This window comes from Stomoxys calcitrans, chromosome 3, assembly GCF_963082655.1.
Source record: "Stomoxys calcitrans chromosome 3, idStoCalc2.1, whole genome shotgun sequence".
NCBI lineage: Eukaryota > Metazoa > Arthropoda > Insecta > Diptera > Muscidae > Stomoxys > Stomoxys calcitrans.
Window position 1 is genome coordinate 50,194,232 of NC_081554.1, and position 18,730 is coordinate 50,212,961.

The 18,730-nt window shown below is 39.8% G+C and overlaps 2 protein-coding genes across 2 annotated transcripts in view; one reads left to right on the forward strand and one right to left on the reverse strand.

The window, feature by feature from the left end:
* The window catches only part of LOC106081212 (uncharacterized), a 44,228-nt gene extending 33,053 nt beyond the window's left edge, over positions 1 to 11,175 (reverse strand). Inside the window, exons 1-9 of the mRNA XM_013243021.2 lie at positions 10,898 to 11,175; positions 10,447 to 10,824; positions 10,272 to 10,379; positions 7,450 to 7,582; positions 4,772 to 5,182; positions 4,528 to 4,706; positions 3,257 to 4,428; positions 3,037 to 3,197; positions 2,760 to 2,960 (exon numbers count right to left, since the gene is read on the reverse strand). Of these exons, the coding sequence (XP_013098475.2) occupies positions 2,760 to 2,960; positions 3,037 to 3,197; positions 3,257 to 4,428; positions 4,528 to 4,706; positions 4,772 to 5,182; positions 7,450 to 7,582; positions 10,272 to 10,379; positions 10,447 to 10,824; positions 10,898 to 10,989 (2,835 nt within the window). The 5' untranslated portion in view covers positions 10,990 to 11,175. The remainder of the gene's footprint in view (positions 1 to 2,759; positions 2,961 to 3,036; positions 3,198 to 3,256; positions 4,429 to 4,527; positions 4,707 to 4,771; positions 5,183 to 7,449; positions 7,583 to 10,271; positions 10,380 to 10,446; positions 10,825 to 10,897) is intronic.
* An 804-nt stretch (positions 11,176 to 11,979) lies between these two features.
* Positions 11,980 to 16,654, forward strand: LOC106081208 (malectin-B). Its single transcript, XM_013243016.2, has 3 exons — positions 11,980 to 12,077; positions 12,194 to 12,772; positions 15,344 to 16,654. The coding sequence occupies exons 2-3, from the start codon at positions 12,371 to 12,373 to the stop codon at positions 15,965 to 15,967; spliced, it is 1,026 nt and encodes a 341-aa protein (XP_013098470.2). The 5' UTR covers positions 11,980 to 12,077; positions 12,194 to 12,370; the 3' UTR covers positions 15,968 to 16,654.
* Positions 16,655 to 18,730: the final 2,076 nt, after the last annotated feature.

Sequence of the window (18,730 nt, forward strand, 5' to 3'; positions counted from 1 at the left end):
GCTCGATTTCAATCGTCAAAATTTAAAATTCTTTAACAAAAGCAACACGCAAAGCTTTTGTGGGATTTGTTTGCAGAGTTGCATTTTTAACGCAACGCTGAAAAATAAAACTCATACCGAGTCAATCCTTATGCTAATTAATGGGTCTATCTCTCTTCTTTGTACCACAGTAGTAATGTACCACAGTAGTAGGGATGTAACAAACATAGCATTTGTGCTCGGAGTTGATTCCGCAGTCGGAGTCGAGCTATTTTCCCGGAGTCGTGCGACATTTTTTTTTTTACCCACCACCATAGGAAGGGGGTATACTAATAATCTAGGCATTCCGTTTGTAACACCTCGAAATATTGATATAGGACCCCATAAGGTATATATATTCTTCATTGTCTCGACATCCTAAGTCGATCTAGCCATGTCCGTCCGTCCGTCTATCGAAATCACGAAAGCGGTCGAAAGCGTAAAGCTTGCCGCTTGAAATTTTACACAGATACTTAATATTGATGTAAGTCGTTGGGGATTACAAATGGACCATATTGGTTCAGATTTGTATATAGCTCCCATATAAACCGAACTACCGATTTGACTTCTTGAGCCCCTGGAAGCCGCAAATTTGGTCAGATTTAGCTGAAATTTTGCACATAGTGTTCCGTTTTGACTTTCATTTTTTTTATACCCACCACGATAGGATGGGGGTATACCAATCTAGTCATTCCGTTTGTAACACCTCGAAATATTGATATAGGACCTCATAAGGTATATATATTCTTCATTGTCTCGACATTCTGAGTCGATCTAGTCATGTCCGTCCGTCCGTCTATCGAAATCACGAAAGCGGTCGAACGCGTAAAGCTTGCCGCTTGAAATTTTACACAGATACTTAATATTGATGTAAGTCGTTGGGGATTACAAATGGACTATATTGGTTCAGATTTGGATATAGCTCCCATATAAACCGATCTCCCGATTTGACTTCTTGAGACCCTGGAACCTTAAATGTTTATCTGATTTGGCTGAGATTTTGCACATAGTGCTATGTTATGACTTCCAACAACTGTGCCAAGTACGGTTTAAATCTGCCTATAACCTGATATAGCTCCCATATAAACCGATCTCCCGATTTGATTTCTTAAGACCCTGGAAGCTTAAATTTTTATCTGATTTGGCTAAAATTTTGCACATAGTGCTATGTTATGACTTCCAACAACTGTGCCAAGTACGGTCCAAATCGGTCTATAACCTGATATAGCTCCCATATAATCCGATCTCCCGATTTGACTTCTTGAGACCCTGGAAGCCGCAATTTTTTTTCGATTTAGCTGAAATTTTTCATGTAGTGTTCTGTTATGACTTCAAACCAAGTACGGTCCAAATCGGCCAAGAACCTGATATATATCCCATATAAACCGATCTCCCGATTTGAATTCTTGAGCCCGTACAAGCTGCGATTTGTATCCGTTTTGGCCGAAATTTTGCACATAGTGTTCTGTTATGGCTTTCAACAACTGTGCCAAGAACGGTCCAAATCGGTCTATAACCAGATATAGTTCCCAAATAAACCGATCACCCGATTTGACTTCTTGAGACCGTACAAGTTGCGATTTGTATCCGTTTTGGCCGAAATTTTGCATATAGTGTTCTGTTATGACTTTCAACAACTGTGCCAATTACGGTCCAAATCGGTCTATAACCAGATATAGCTCCCATACTTTAGCAGAATCCATGATGTTGGGTTCCCAAGATTCGGCCTGGCCGAACTTAGTACGTTTTTGCTTTAAAGGCACCAATAACTCGCTTTGTCATATGAAGTGGCTAGAAACCGAGGTTGCTGGTCGCGTGCCCTCCAGCCTAACCTATATATAGGTTATATGATATGTAGTCTAGAGAGTGTTTTATATATGATCGAACTTCACGGTCAGGCACTGTAGTGTTTCGAGCAGACAACAGCTATATGCGCCTGCCTCCGCAAAACCTATTCATGCCAGATGCCAGATAAACTAGATTTATTTTGCTTCCACACATTTGGAGGCGTTAATCCTTCTAATTCTACCTCTTAATGGTTTTAGCATCCGGCATCTCTATACTCTTTGCCGGGGCATTTGCCACATTCAGACTTTAGTCCAAGGGTCTTTCTATTTAGTACCATATGGATAGCAAATAGTTCGAGATTGATCACCGCTTTATGGGATGCAGGTGTGAATAAAAGTGGTGCATTAATTTAAAATAAATTACTTCAGACCATATCGGCTTGCTTTGGAGAGAAGTTTTACATGGCATAGTACCTCACAAATGTTGCCAGTATTAGGAGGGAAAAACCACCGCTGAAAATTTTTTCTGATGGTCTCGCCAGGATTCGAACCCAAGCATTCAGCGTTATTGGCGGTTATGCTAACCAACTTTTACGAAGCTTTCATAACACACACGGCGTTACGGGTGATCGCTTAAATTTATTTGAAAATTCTCAGTCCAACTAAAAATGGACCTTAACATGATTTATCTTTTGGGGACAGATTTCCCAAAAATGATAAGATTGACTTTACGGTAGATGGATTTATCATAAACAAAGCGTTCAAGCAATTTTTCCCAAATTGGTTGCTTTGTTTTAGTTCAGCTATTTTTGGGAACAGTCTCGTCGCATTAGTGAGAAATCTTGTGTTTTTTGTTCTCAAATGATTAAAAGGTAAAAAGGCAGAAACTTTCCCTTATTCCTTGATCGCAAGTGTGTGAAGAAATATTTCAAATTTGTATTAACAAGTACTTACCGCTTTCACCGCCGTCCTATCAGAATTACCCAATACTAAGGGACCTGACTGTCTGTTAGATGCTTGCTTTTCTATTGTTGACTTTACAGCATACGTTCCAAAGGTGGTGTACTGCATTAACTCAGAGGCAACATTGTCGAAAACAACAGGCGTTGGTGCATCTGGTTGTTTTTCCCTGGATGAGGACAAGAATATAATGTGCTAGAAAAACAAAAACAAAAGAAATTTAAGAAAATTCAACTTTACAAACAAAACAGGCACAGAGCATTTAACTTACTTGATCATCTGTTAAGAAGTATAAGGTAGATTGAGCCTGCCAATCTAAATTAAGAGAACGTTGCTTGGGGTAACGCCTGGGTATCCAGGCCATGCCATGCAGTTTAGGCATATTACGGCGTTGATAAATAGGCAGTGGTACATTAGGTTGGAAAATATGAACTAAAATAAAAATTTAAGTTGAACAAAAAAATGTTTACTTTAAACACCAAAAAACTTACGTTCATCATAATTTGTAACCACTGCCATTAAATTTGTCTGTGGATCAAATGTAAAATGTTTTACGCTTAATTTTAATACCGATTGTAAGCGTAACGTTAACAGATTCCATATGAGTATACGACGTTCTGTGCATACAGCTACCAAATGACCATATTCCTCTGCAGCAAATTGAACATGTCTTATTTGAGCAATGCTAGGTTTGCTTGGTATCACCTTTTCCTTAAAGTCTTTTGTGCCCTTCGAGGCTTGAGAAGAGCCAGAACCATTGGTCACTGGAGTTTGGGTGTTGTGGCTTAAATTCATAAGACTTAACAGCGGCACCAGATTGTTGGTTATGGCAGCATCATAAATGCGCTGCCTTTTGGTGTGCTGTTCCAAACGATATTTAGCTTTAAAGCGACATTGCTTATTCAAATGATGCACTTGTGCATGCAATAGCTGTACACGTTTCTCCTTCCTACGTTGTTTGACTGTATTGTGAATGTAGTCGGCAACCTTGCTGGCCATTTGTGGATGAACCTTAAGGCCAATGCCTAATTTTTGATAAATCATAACCTTTTGAAACAGGTTTAGCTCATGCATTTGTAGTACTCTGGCGTAGAGAGCTTTCTTTTGTTCATCACCCAAACGAATGACTGGCTTCGAGGCTTTATGCTGTGATATTGTTCTCTTGTCATTAACAGTTTTATGTAATTCTTTTATCAAAGTCTCATCATTTAATTCCAACATATTGGAAAATAATTTCATGAGTCGATCACGTTTCTCTTTTAAATCCACTTTAACGCCATTGACATTTTTTGAGGGTATACGAATCTGGACTTTGTTAACACAACCATCCATACCATTGGGCGCAGACAAGGCAGCTTTAAGTTTCAAATCTTCCGCGTTGTATATACACAGGGTATTGCCAAATCCAGCGGCAAGTAGGGAGCCATCTTGTGAAAAGGATATCGATTCGACAGGTAGATTTCTGTAGGAGGTCTGAGCAATGCAAAACCATGATTTACCATCTTTATATATACTATCGGAATCATGAAGACACCACATTTTGATAATGTTATCCTCGCCCACGGTGGCACAAAGTAGATTATCCACCTGATAATCATTCGAGAATTCAATAGCCTTGAAACCACCTTCATGGGGCAATTCAATATTTGTGTTGAGAGCATAGCTGGAATAAGAAAATAGATAAATATTTAGTAATCACAGAATAGGAGAATGGGCAAGGTAAACACCATCACCATCTCATACAGCCTTTGGTCAAGCTTACCGTTGTGATTCCTCTTGAAATTTCCAAAATTTCAAACGCAATTCAGGCAAATGTTCTTGATCGTTGAACACCTCCCCGGTAACCAACCAATCAATATTAAAGGCGGCCTTGGTCACTCGTATGTCATATAAGATACGATCACTTTCTGTAGACAATTGATTTTGATTGACAATATTTAGCTAAAAATAATACAACAGACCAATGTGATAAAGAACTCAATTATGTGCAACAATTATTTACTCACATTGTATAACATATTCTTAGTATATGTATTATAGAATTGTAAAGAACCCGTACGACCATTGAGTACCAGGGTATTAGTGCGAGGATTTAAACGCAATCCTACAGGAAATTTGCTGTTGCCTGTCTTGTCATCCACTATATAGGTAAACTCTTGCAGATTGCTGAGTATTTTATTTTCAGTTCCCACAATTTGTACGCCATTATCGACGGTGCACACGGCAATTTGTGAGTTGTCCGGACTTACAACAATATGTTGAATTTTTGCTGACATGCGTGGCAAAAATTGTTTATATTCGGGATTTTGTACATTCCATTTGACCAAAACAGCTTCATCACCACTGCTGAAGAAATTAGCACCGGATACGGTAAAGCAAATGCTTGTAACTTTGGTATGATGCCAATGGTAAAGTGACTGAAAAACAGAGATAATATGTGTTAATAAAAACCAATAAGGAAAGACAAAAGTCGGGCGGCGCCGACTATATAATACCCTACACCACCGAGACAACATACGCACTACTTTCAATAAATGAAACCTATTGAAAAACTGAATAGAATCTTGTAAGATTTTTTTCGGTAGGACTTAAATGGTCGCTATTGCAGACTTTAAGGGTTATATCGGATGAAAGATATATCTTATATATAAAATTCAATTCGTGTTTGTTTGTTTGTTCCGTATAGACTTAAAAACGGCTGAACCGATTACCTTGAAATGTTCACAGATTGTGTAGGTTGGTCTGGAACGAAACATAGGCTATATAATTTTTTGTTATCGGGAGGGGCGGACCCTCCCCCTTATCCCAAAAGTACTACCAACAAATAAATGTGGACCGATCGGGAAAATATGGCATTCAAGAATAGAGTACGAGTACGAATAATAAAAGTTGGGTCCAAGTACCTGGCAGGCCGGCCCCGCCCCAAAAACCCCTAAGATGTGTTTATTTGACGATCATGACAATATGGGTCTCAATTGATAAGGGCAATATGGATATCAAATGAAAAATATGCGGGAGCAGATAACGAATCTGGCATACAAATTCATGTCGAAGTATAGGGGTTAACCCACCCCCACAAAAACGCCCAAAATGGGGGCACATTAGCCATTCACGGATATATGGGTCTCGGTTTGTTTGTTCCGTATAGACTGAAAAAAGGCAGAAGCGATTTTCCCGAAATTTTCGCATATTGTGTAGGTTGGTCTGGAAGGAAAAATAGGCTATATAATTTTTCGATATCGAAAGGGGGACGGACCCTCCCCCTTATGGGACCTTATAGGACCCATAATCAAAAATGGATAGATCGGGACAATATGGGAATCAAATGAAAGATATTGAAGAGTAGAATACGAATATAGTACTAAAGTGTTAGTCTAAGCAACCATCGGGTCACGACACCCCTCAAAAACGCCATTAGACCCATTATGACTATATGATACATGGCCGAATCGATTTTCTTAAAATTTTCATAGATTGTGTACGTTTGTTTGAAAGGAAATATAGGATATATAATTTTTAGATATCGGGTGGAAGCGGACCTACCCCTTATCCCAAAAACGCTACCCATATCCAACTTCAGTTGAGTTGCCAAAGGGCAAATTTGCTATAATTTCTGTATTGAATTGCATAATTTTTATACCCACCACCATAGGAAGGGAGTACCCTAATCTAGTCATTCCGTTTGTAACACCTTGAAACATTCGTCTAAGACCCCAAAAAGTATATTTATTCTTGATCGTCTCTTTTTGAATTGATCTAGCCATCTCCGTCCGTCTGTCGAAATCACGATAGAGGTCGAACACGTAAATCTAGTCGCTTGAAATTTTGCACAGATACATAATATCTAAGTAGATCATTGGGGAGTGGCCCATATCGGTTCATATTTCTAGCTCCCATATAAACCAATCTCCCGATTTCACTAAATGAGCCCCTGAAAGCCAAATCGGTTTATAACCTGATATAGCTCCCATATAAACCTATCGCCCGATTTTACTTCCTGAGCCTTTACAAGCCGCAATTTGTGTCCAATTTGGCTGAAATTTTGCATGTAGTGTTTTGTTATGACTTCCAACAACTGTGCCAAGTACGGCCAAAATTAGTATATAACCTGATATAGCTCGCATGTCAATCGGTCTCTCGATCATCCTTGTTCGGTTCCTAAAAGCTTCAATTTTTGCTCGTTTGACAGAAGTTTGGTATGTAGAATAAAATTATGCCCTTCAACTAAATGTAGTTTGTATAATTTTTTTTTAGCAGAATCCATGGTGGTGGGTTCCCAAGATTCGACCCGGCCCGGCTGGACGTTCAAAACACTGATATTGAACGAAACTAACAAAATTTTCCAACTTTATACTAAGTTTAATTTCATGATTTTAACTTCTGGCAACGCAACCATAGTTGAGTTGCCATCCATAATCGACGCCTAAATTATTTTCAAATTTGGACCATGTCAAAAGGGGGCCGCAAACACTTAAGGGCCAACGAAACGAAACACAATTTAGTGTGATATAAAAGATACTTGTAGCCAGGGGGCGGTGGCTATCGGGCCCGAGCCCCAAAATTCCTATTTATCGAATGCTATTGCGTACATGTGCTTATTTTTGTTTCGTATTTCTAATATGGGGCCCGAAAATAATATTCTGGCAAAATCCCTGCTGGAAATTGTTTTTCGTAATAAACTTACCGTCTTTACTTCAGCTTGGCTAGTAAATTCTCGCCATAGGAAAATTTTGCCAGTTTCATCACCAGTAGCAAAACAATCCTCGGAAGGATGTTTTTGAAGAACGGTAACAGGAACTTTATGGGCGTTCATAAATCTGAAATATAAGCAATATTATCGGTAAAATAAATGAAATAAAAAATAAAAGATGTGGGAAGCTGAGACTCTGATGTTATATACAGCTTAGAGTCTATCAACCAAATAAAAAAAAATATTTCCCATCAATAGATTTAATAAGGCGCCCAAAACTACTCTAAATAGAAACAAAGCAGATAACAGAGGAATTCCAGTAGGATACTTGGGCTTAATGCTGGCGAAAGTTAAGCTGGAGCAGTATTGTCAAGGACAAGGTCAAGAGTTCATTGTTGCGATAGACAGCAGTTGGGGCCTTAAGCCTCGGACAATGCACTGGACGTTTAATGGTCTCACATTAGGCTGGCACTGAGGCGTTGGTGATTTTAAGGAGGTGGAATAGTGCACCAAGCAAGGCGCTTAATACCATACTCGGTCTGAGGCCTTAACCTGCATTTGAAGTACTCAACGACGAAGAGTGCCCTTAGACTGAGGCAGTTGGAAAACTGGAGCCCATCAAAGGTCGGATACTCCTTGATTCTAGAACGCAATTGCTTGGAATGCAAGAGTTTTCTTTTTACTGATGACTTAGACGTAGTTTTCAAAAAAGCAAAACTTTCGTCTCTTCAAGTACGATGGTTGGCGGTCTTTCTCCAAGGACAACATTCACCCGGTTGCTTTTCACTGCATCTCCTATCGTGACTGCATGAATGTTGCCCAGACCTGCTTGATATGACGCTTGATCTAGAGGTTCTCTTTTCTAGCGCTGAACCTCTTGTTCTAGGTCATGAAGATCCACCTCAAGACTTCCCTGCGAAAACAGTCTGTCGCTGTTCGTAGAGCGGCATTTTGACAGATCTGAATATTATTCCACTGCGTGTCACATAGCTGACACGAACAGACTAGCGCTGCAGAAATTGTCACTACCATAACTAAAGTTTTTGAATAAAGCAGCAACCAATCGAGGTTGCTAGGCGCATATCCTCCAACCTAAACCTACGACAGGGTAAGATATCAGATAGTCCTAGGCCCCGCGTCTTCAGGGTGTGGCAGGAAATGAGGTTGCCGCAAGCTTGCCCCTTGGGAATATTTTAGTCAAACAAATGCTTTATACAACGATAACCCATTGGCTCAGACTATGTGTTGCCGGGTAGCCACGACCCAAAGAACCATTTACTTGGGGAAGAGCACATCACTTATACCGCTGGGGATGAGAAAGAAAAGCCTTAAGTACTCCAACCTAAACCTACCACAGGGAAAGATATCAGATAGTCCTAGGCCCCGGGCCTTCAGGGTGTGGCAAGAAATGAGGTTGCGGCAAGCTCGCCCCTTGGGAATATTTTGGTCAAACAAATGCTTTATACAACGATAGCCCGTTGGCTCAGGCTATGCGTTGCAGGGTGGCCATGTCCCTAAGACTCATTTACTTGGGGACGAGCACATCACTTATACCGCTGGGGATGAGAAAACAAGGCCTTAGACTGCTCCTAATGGTGTTCACTTTGCACAGGTATATGACAACGCCTTATCGGCTACAGACGACGCGAGACGAAAATTAAGGCTGAGTTTAAGGAGATGAGAAGAACTGAAAGTTGTTTAAGTGTTTTAATAACCACACCAGGGGAGAATCTTAAATCTCTCTAGGTGGTCTATAATGGAAAATCAATGCCTACTCGGATGCTTGTTAATGTTTTGGGTTAACTTCGAGTCCATTAACAAAAATCTTTTTGGTACATTTTCGGATGGTGACAGTTTAAAAACATTTGGTGTATAACTGCACACAGTTTAACAGTTTCTAGTAGTTGGTCGCCAATCTGGTACTACGGGGGTCAGAACACTCCAAAACAATCCCATAGCAGACGGTTGTACGTGCCTGATTGACTCAATGAAGACCTTTATCGGCGAGGGCTGCCGCCCACTTTGCAACACGCTGCCACAACAACATAAACAACAATAAAAATCACCGGATTGACCCGATAGAACGCCAACTAGTTGGGGGCTGCCGACTCAGTGCACGTTCCAGCCTGAATTTTGGTGAGGTTCTGTATGGGAACAATTGGGCACCGTGGCTCACAAAGGAAGGAGTTTAAAATGGTATTCCCTTTCTTACCATATGCAAACAACGCACATTGTTACCCATGCATAGAGACATTATATTTACTCTTGGTTAGAAGCCCCGCAGGATAAGGCACCCACGGCAGGTAACTGCATAAAACAAAAAAAAGAACCCCGATCTGGTTAAATAGGAGTTATAGGATTGCAGCTGAATCCTTATACCTTGTCTGGATTCGGCCCAGTCACTTAGTCTTCTTGTCTTTCCTGACTATTGTAAGGCCTCAGGTTTCTGATTAAAGAGTACTCCCGATAAGTACTTATTCTGGACTTCCAGACAACCATTCTTACAATATTGCTTCACGAATACCGCTTTCTTCACGTTCTTTTCTCCGACACTGTGATGCTATTAACACAATCATATACCATCACTATCAAGGAAAAACACAATGGACCTAGAATGGAATTGATTGAAGCGGCGAGCAAACCATAACCTAGGTTCATATTTCGAGTACGCGCCAAACATCCTTACAAAACTATCACTAAATCTGATTGAAATTGCGACTGAGAATATAATTCACAAGATCGGTTTATCTTAATGTCGTAAAATTGGTTATAGCTTATGCAGATGTTAGAGATCAACAATTTCCATCGCTCATTACCTTTTCCATGTCCACTTTTTGTAGTTGACGAAATAAACATAGAATCCTTGTACCAATACCAGGTTGGGAAAGTTTTTGTTATCCACAGCCATTAAAGGGGGCTTCATTCTAAAAGAAAAACATATTTTTAAAAACTATTTCTCCTTCTTCCTAAGCATATACCCATCCAACTTACGAAAGTTTTAGATCGAATGGTATGGGAATGAACCTGCCCTCAACTCGATCCACAAGGCGCCAATTTATCGCAGTTTGTGGCAACTTCATGCACATGAAGGCATAGGGCAATTGAGAATTTCCCCACAAATTAAGCAGTTTAAAGTTGGTGACAACACCTGGACCAATATCCATTTGAACACAGCCCATTAACTCGCCAGTTTTCCAAGTCCATGCCAATATTTCGCCAGACTGACTGCAGGCCACAACAATGTGCTCATTATCCAATTCAAAGTCATAGTCTGCCAAGGGGGTTGTGGCACCCACCAGCTTACGTACCAGTTGGCCGGTGGTTGTGGAATACACGTTGATAACATCACCCGACAGGAACAGCAAGTGTCTAGAGGTGGGGGGGGGGGGGGTAAAATAACGTTTTTACTAAGGGCTTTATCTCATAGCGCAACTTAACTTACTCTCCTGAACTACCGTATATGGGAGGTTTTTCAATTATATTCCCTCCAGCCAAATGCTCAAACTGCAAACTGTCCTCGTTTTCGAAATTCATTTTTGTTTCGCAGGAAATTGATGTTACGGATATTGATTTTGGATTCAAGGCCTGGTGAATGTATTCCAAAGAGACTATTTTAGGATTTCCCGATTGATAACTTTCAAAATTGATCAATTTCCTTGCAGACAACGATTCGGGAAACCTTTTGAAAATAATGTTGAATTCAACACGTGAAAATGCAAGTACAGTGCCGAAAATTATTTATTGGCGCCGGAGAAACATAAACAAATACGCGGCGGCGAGATTCCTCTTTATTTTCATACTTTGATCAACAAACATACCCTTCTTAAGGGCGGTATGCATCTTAAACGAATGTTTCGTTGTCATAAGAAATGCACAGACGTAACCACACACGGTTGTGTTGAGAATAATGTCATTTTTGAAATGACAAATGTCATCAAGCTGATCAAAGTTTTGCCAACACACACAAAGACATTTTTGTGCGTGTGTGTATACATGTGCGTACATGAGCAGAGAATATGCTAGAGAGAAAATAACGAAGAGAGAAGGCAAACAAAAATCTGTCATCGTAATACCTTCAAACCTGGCCGGTTGTTAACAGCTGTTCTCGTGAGACCATCTTTTTAAATCCACCTTGTAAGAAAAAATTGCTTTGATTAATTTTTGCACCACCTAATAGATGTTTCCACAAAATAACATTTAATTTTGAAGTTTTTTGCTACCTAAAATTTCGTTTAAGTTGCATACTGGACCTTAAATTAAGGACGAAGCAATCTTGCAATGAAATCACAAATTTTTACAATATTTGCCATTCAGCAACAAGCATGAAACCACATCCAAAGCCAATATGTATGGCAAAATTTCCCAATGCCTGTCGCAAGCTTCATTTTTTCAAAATTACCATATGATTATCACCTTCAGAATTTTGATAGGGTGTTCACCATTTTAGCCATATTGACAAACATGAGCTTATTGGGTTATCTGTTTAATTGATCAGCTGGGTGATACATTTGTTACGGCACGTCAGCACTAACTATAATGTTTCGTTTAACTACCTTTTGGAAGGGGGAGAATGATGTAAATTCACTCATACATACTAAAAAAGTGGAACACGCTGCAAAAAGGTAAACAAATATGAAAATCCAGTACCATTCAATTAAATAATTTCTGGGACAATTGTGGCTAAAGTCGGTGTATGCCAAGCGTATCAAAATTAATCGATTCTGTCGTTTTCTTATAGGTAATGTTCACTCACTGCAAATCGTAGAATCGAACTACGTGTCCTACCTATCAACAGCAGCAGTGCAGCGGCAGCAGTAGCAGCTTGTTTAAAAATAGCAATAGAAAGCCGAAATTGTTTTCAAGATAGGATTTTGTTTGCTACATGCATTTTTGAAAAGCATTCCACCGCAATATAATGGACTTTGTAGTGGCCAAGTCATTAACGATAAAAACATCAACAATTTGGAGACCACTTGTTTTCGTTGCTCTCTTGATAACCACCTCGGCACCAGGTATCGCTGATGCAGCAGTGAATGGTGACTTACAGGTTATATACGCTGTAAATGCTGGTGGCTATGACCACACTGATAAACATGGGATTGTGTATGAATCTGATCCATTGAATGTCGGCACTGCATCAGATTATGGCAATCATTTATTGATTATTGGTCGTGTGCCGGAACAAGATGAGGTGCTTTACCGTACGGAACGATATCATACAGCTACATTTGGCTATGATTTGCCCTTGGAGGGTGATGGCAACTATGCATTGATGTTAAAATTTTGTGAGGTGTACTTTAATGAGCCAAACATGAAGGTGAGCATGGTTTTCATTTAAATGATGTGTGCAGTTCTTTTTTTTTTTGGATACTAGAAAGTTGATAAGGGCATAGGAATTAGCTGAAGACTGATAATAAAATATATTGATATTGTGCTGTCAATTGGATTACGTCCCATCTATCATGCTGGTCATAGATAACGACACACATATATTTAGAAATCAAATAAGTGGGCGTTTTGTTCCCATTTGTGGGTAAAAGAAATGAAAATTATGCCATATGGTTAATATCACATACAATTTCTATTAACTGGCAAGGAATTTCGATACATTAACACTTTTTAGAAATCATTTGCACTACAGACATATGTAGGATACGTTCACGTTAGAATAAGCCAAAAGATTGGAGTGCAGATCTTAGATTCAAGTGTGGATTACTAAGGACATGTTGCGTCAAGATGGCTTTCCTCATGGCTTCCGCCAATAGAAGGAAAAACACTAAGATCAGTCACTTCAACCACCCCCGGCACGGGATAGCTATTAGCACCACACTGACTGGGACATTGAGGTCCAATCCGTGTGGTATTCATTGCTGTCACAAGAAGCTTAACTGCGAGCTACCGGTCGCGTCCACAGATTGCGGATAGTGAACTGTGCCAAGCCTATATACCTTCCATATAAACCGATCTTCCGATTTCATTGCTTGAACCTTTACAAGACGAAATTTTCGTCGGATTTGGCTAAAATTTTGCACGTAGTGTTCTGTCCCACAACCGTGCCAAGTATAGTCCCAATCAGTCTATAACCTGCTATAGCTCCCATATAAACCGATCTTCCGATTTAACTTCTTGAGCTCCTGGAACTCGCAATTTTTGACCGATTTGGCCAAAATTTTGCTTTTGGTGTTTTGTTATGACTTCCAATAGCTGTGCTAAGTACGGTCCAATTCGCTCTATAACCTTACATAGCTCCCATATAAACCGATCTCCCGATTTGATTTCTTGAACCCCTGGAAGCCACAGTTTTTATCCGATTTGGCTGAAATACTACATGTAGCGTTCTGTTAATACTTCTAACAAATGTGTTAAGTGCGGTACAAATCGGTCTATAACCTGATATAGCTCCCATATAAACCGATCGCCCGATTTTATTTCCTGAGCCTTTACAAACCGCAATTTTTGTCCGATTTGGCTAAAATTATGCATGTAGAGTTCCGTTATGATTTCCAACAACAGTGTCAACTAGAGTCAAAATCGGTGTATAACCTGATATAGCTCCCATATAAACAGACCTCACGATTTGACTTCTTTAACGCTGGAAAGCGCAGTTTTTATCCGATCTGACTGTTCTGTTATGACTTCCAGCAACTGTGTTTAGCACGGTCCAAATCGGTCTATTACTTGATATAGCTCCCATATAAACCGATCTCACGACTTGACTTCTTGAGCCCCTGGAAGCCGTAATTTTTGTCAGATTTGGCCGAAATTTTGCATGTTGTGTTTTGATATGAATTCCAAGATCGGTGCTAAGTACGGCCCAAATCGGTCTCTAACCTGATATAGATCCCATATAAACCGATCTCCCGATTTGACTTCTCGAGCCCCGATCTCTCGATCATCCTTGTTCGTTTCCTAGAAACTTCAATTTTTGACAGAAGTTTGGTATGTAGAATAAAATCCTGCCCTACAACTTTATTTATTGTGTATACATTTTTAGTAGAGTCCATGGTGGTTCGAGTCCCGAGATTCGAACCGAGCTTTTACTGGTTTCTTTTCATCCTCCTCTTTGTCTTTTATGTCAAATTTCAAAATTCTACCTCTACCCATCCGCCCTGCAAAAAGTTCGCCCACTTCGTACCTTTTTTGTACTTTTTTTAGTACCTAAATGTAAAAGTTTCTAGTTAAATTTACAAAGTTCTAGTTAAATTTACAAAGAAATTACCAAATAGTACCAATTGCGGTACTAAATGTACTATTTCTCCCACTTGCGGTAGGATTTTCCAAATTTGTTTACCAAACCTTTTTTTCGAGATGCTTTTTCATTTGAGCCCAAGAACATAATTCTAGCCCTTTCCATTCGCGCTGGGTAAATATGTACCATTTCGTACTTTTTGGTACTTTTTAGTACCTTTACATGCAAATATCACCAACTCCAGCCTTACCCCGTGCCTGTGACCCAAGACCAACATTCGTGCAAAATTTCATGATTCTAGCTTTAGCCGTTTGGGCTGGGCGATGATCAGTCAGACAGCAATCAGTCAGTCACTCAACTCTTTTACATATTGGGTTACCCAAAAAGTAATTGCGGATTTTTTAAAAGAAAGTAAATGCATTTTTAATAGAACTTAGAATGAACATTAATCAAATATACTTTTTTTTTAAAGAGAGCTAAAAGTAACAGCTGATAACTGACAGAAGAAGGAATGCAATTACAGAGTCCCAAGCTGTGAAAAAATTTGTCAACGCCGACTCTATGAAAAGTCCGCAATTACTTTTGAGCAACCCAATACAATATATAGACAGCTACTCCAACCTAACCTAACTTATATGATTAGAACCCAGTTGATAGGTATTTGTTCATTATTTTATCAATTTTGTTTCTTTTTTGCAGGTATTCGATGTCGTTCTCAATCGCCAACACGAAATCGTTTCGAATTTGGATATTTTCGCCCAAGTCGGTCGCGGTACCGCCCATGACGAGTACATATTTTTCAGCGTATCGCGTGGCAAATTACATTACAAAGATGAAGTATCCGATATACGCAACAATGTGATACGTCTGGATTTCATAAAGGGTGCTTATGATAATCCAAAAATCAATGCATTTGCTTTATTCAAAGGCGATGTGGAGCGAATACCACGCTTAATGCCAATACAAAATGAGGCCGGAAAGGATTTCGATGAGGGTTATGCAGCAGAGGAAAGAAATCATGAAATAAATGCCCATACCCAAAGTAAGAAAGCAAAACAAAATAAAAAAGTTTTGGCAGAGGAGCTGAATCATGAGCCTCTAGACTCTGAGGAAGATGAAACCATAGATGATGTTTACGAGCATGATGGTGATGGCTTTGATGATGATGTCGATTATTTACTAAAAGATAATCGTAAAAATTCTAAAACTAGTGGGCCACGTCAACCGAATCCTTACACCTCGGAGGATTCCATGGTTTTGATGCCTGTCTTTGTGGCCATAGGCTGTTTTATACCGCTTTTGTTTTGCCTTTGCAAATTATGAAGTGGGCAAATGGTTTAAAATCCAACTGCTGTACTGTCCTACTGCAATGCCATTGTGCCGTCATCTTGTAAACGCTGTTTCGGCTGCATTTCGTCATTTATACTTTCGTAATTAATAACAGAGAGCTGTGTTTTATGTTCGTAACATGTGCTTGATTGCCGCCGTACATGAAATATTTGTATGGCCATACGGCACACCACACTTATGGATTTGTGTTCATCCCAGAGCTATTCTTTCGGTGTGAGAATGAAAGATATTTTTAATTTTAGCTAACTTTACGTTCACAATGATCTTGATTTTTTTTATTATTATCATTATAACTATTATAATTTGGGAAAAAGTACTTATAGCATTTATTTAATTTAAATTAATTTTTTTTGATACTTAATATGTTCCTTGCAAGGTAGTTGTCGTTTTTATTTCCTTTTGTGAAAAACTTGGTTGTATTCCTTTCGATTGAAGCACTTTGTTTTAAAAGCACTTTAATTTTTGGTTGCGCTTATCATGCGTGTCGTTGTATATTTCTTTTTTTTTTGTTTTCTTTTTTCAAAAAAAGAGTGGAAATTTTATGTATGTATCAACGATTTTGCTGAACAGTATACTATAAAAAACGAAAACTTTATTTAAAAATTAGCTAAAACAAATTGAAGATAATAAAATGTTGACCTAGAAATGACCATAATGCAATTTTAGCGTAATCCCATAGACAATTATTGGAGAAATCAGAAATCATCCAGGTAAGCCACATTATCAACTTTAGATATTTTCCATTATAAAGGCGGCATACTGCAAAAGCAATTGCGTAAGTTAAGTTTTTACATAAGAAATGGAAGGTGCGGCATAAAGTCGGACGAAGCCGATCGTTAATAAGGAAATCTCCTTTGGCCTACCCTGTCAAAAAACGAAGCCTGTTTGACGGATTTGGCAAGTTGCATGACGGCAGGTCACATGCAGAACTACGAATTATATATCAGCGGATACTTTCTTTGACTGGCTGGGCTTCGCCTTCCCAGAAAAGGATCAGTGGACTGTGGGTATTGCCCACTGGGTACCTCGCCTTTCCTTCAAGAGCTTTTACATACACAAATGGGTCGACAATGGATAGGTGCACTAATCCAGAGGTTTTCATGGATTTCTTTGGAATTAGGATGTCACATAGTTTCCTGGATTGCTATAAGGTCTTTCAGGCGGAAGTTTTCACTATAATGAAGGCACATGTGAGGTCGAAACTGAAGGCACTGAAGACGATGCCGATGCAGAAGCGAATGTCCTATCGGATTGGTTCTATATATTGGGTTGCCCAAAAAGTAATTGCGGATTTTTTTAAAAGAAAGTAAATGCATTTTTAATAAAACATAGAATGAACTTTAATCAAATATACTTTTTTTACATTTTTTTTCTAAAGCAAGCTAAAAATAACAGCTGATAACTGACAGAAGAAAGAATGCAATTACAGAGTCACAAGCTGTGAAAAAATTTGTCAACGCCGACTATATGAAAAATCCGCAATTACGTTTTGGGCAACCCAATAGGATGTCACATAGTCTCCTGGATTGCTATAAGGTCTTTCAGGCGGAAGTTTTCACTATAATGAAGGCAAATGTGAGGTCGAAACTGAAGGCACTGGAGACGATGCCGATGCAGAAGCGACTGTCCTATCGAATTGGTTCTATATACGTTGACACTTTGGCCAAGTGTCAACGTCGTGTCGACGGAATCTCTACATTGATGTTGAAGAATCTGGATTCACCTGGAGTTGAGTACCTTACCACTGTCCTCAACCTGTCATTGAACACTCTTATAGTTCCCGATGTCTGGAAAATGGGTAGAGTGATCCCGTTACTGAAGCCTGGAAAAGACCCGAGTTTGGGGGAGTCGTACAGACCAGTACTCACCAGTGGCAAAGACGCTTGAGGCATTACTCCTTCCGAGTCTCGTAGGAGAATTTCCATTCGCCGAGCATCAACATGGATTTCGAAGACTGCACAGCACAACAACAGCTTTGCATGCCATCACCGCACACATTTGCCGTGGCTTCAATCAGCCCAGGCCATGTGATAGGACGGTTCTTAAGGCACTGGACATATCGAAGGCATTCGACATTCGACGGCATTATTTGAGGACATTGCCAACACGTCCCTCCAGCCAGGCCTGAAACGATGGGTCTCGCATTATCTGTGTGGTCACCAGTCATTTGTGGAATTTAGGGATAAGAAGTCGAAACACCGTAGAGGGACACAGGGAGTTCCCCAAGGTGGGTTGATATCACCGGCACTGTTTAACCTCTACATATCCTCCATTCCACCCCCTCCAAATGGCATAGAGATCGTATCATATGGGGACGATAGTACGATCATGGCATCAGGCCCCTCACCTATTGATGACATCTGCGATAGGTTGAACTTCTACCTCAACGAGCTTGCCTCATATTTCGCTGCAAGAAATCTGAAGATATCCGCCAACAAATCTTCAGCCACATTGTTCACTACAAATACGCGTGAGGTGAAAACTGAGCTGAGTGTGATGGTCGATGGAGATATTATTCCGACCATCAAGTGTCCCAAAATACTTGGCGTTTGACAGCTCTTACACTTACTCCCCACATGTCACAGCAATCTGCGATAAAGTCAAAAGTAGAAACAAGGTCCTCAAGTCACTTGCTGGCAGCACTTGGGGTGCAGACCACGTACAAAGCAATTGGCTGGTCTGTGGTAAGTTATGCAGCGCCAGTGTGGTCTCGTCAACTTTGTGACACGCAGTGGA

Coding starts and splice junctions, on each gene's coding strand:
- LOC106081208 (XM_013243016.2), top strand. CDS start 12,371: ATGGACTTTGTAGTGGCCAAGTCATTAACGATAAAAACATCAACAATT. Junction 12,773..15,343: donor TTAATGAGCCAAACATGAAG/GTGAGCATGGTT, acceptor TCTTTTTTGCAG/GTATTCGATGTCGTTCTCAA.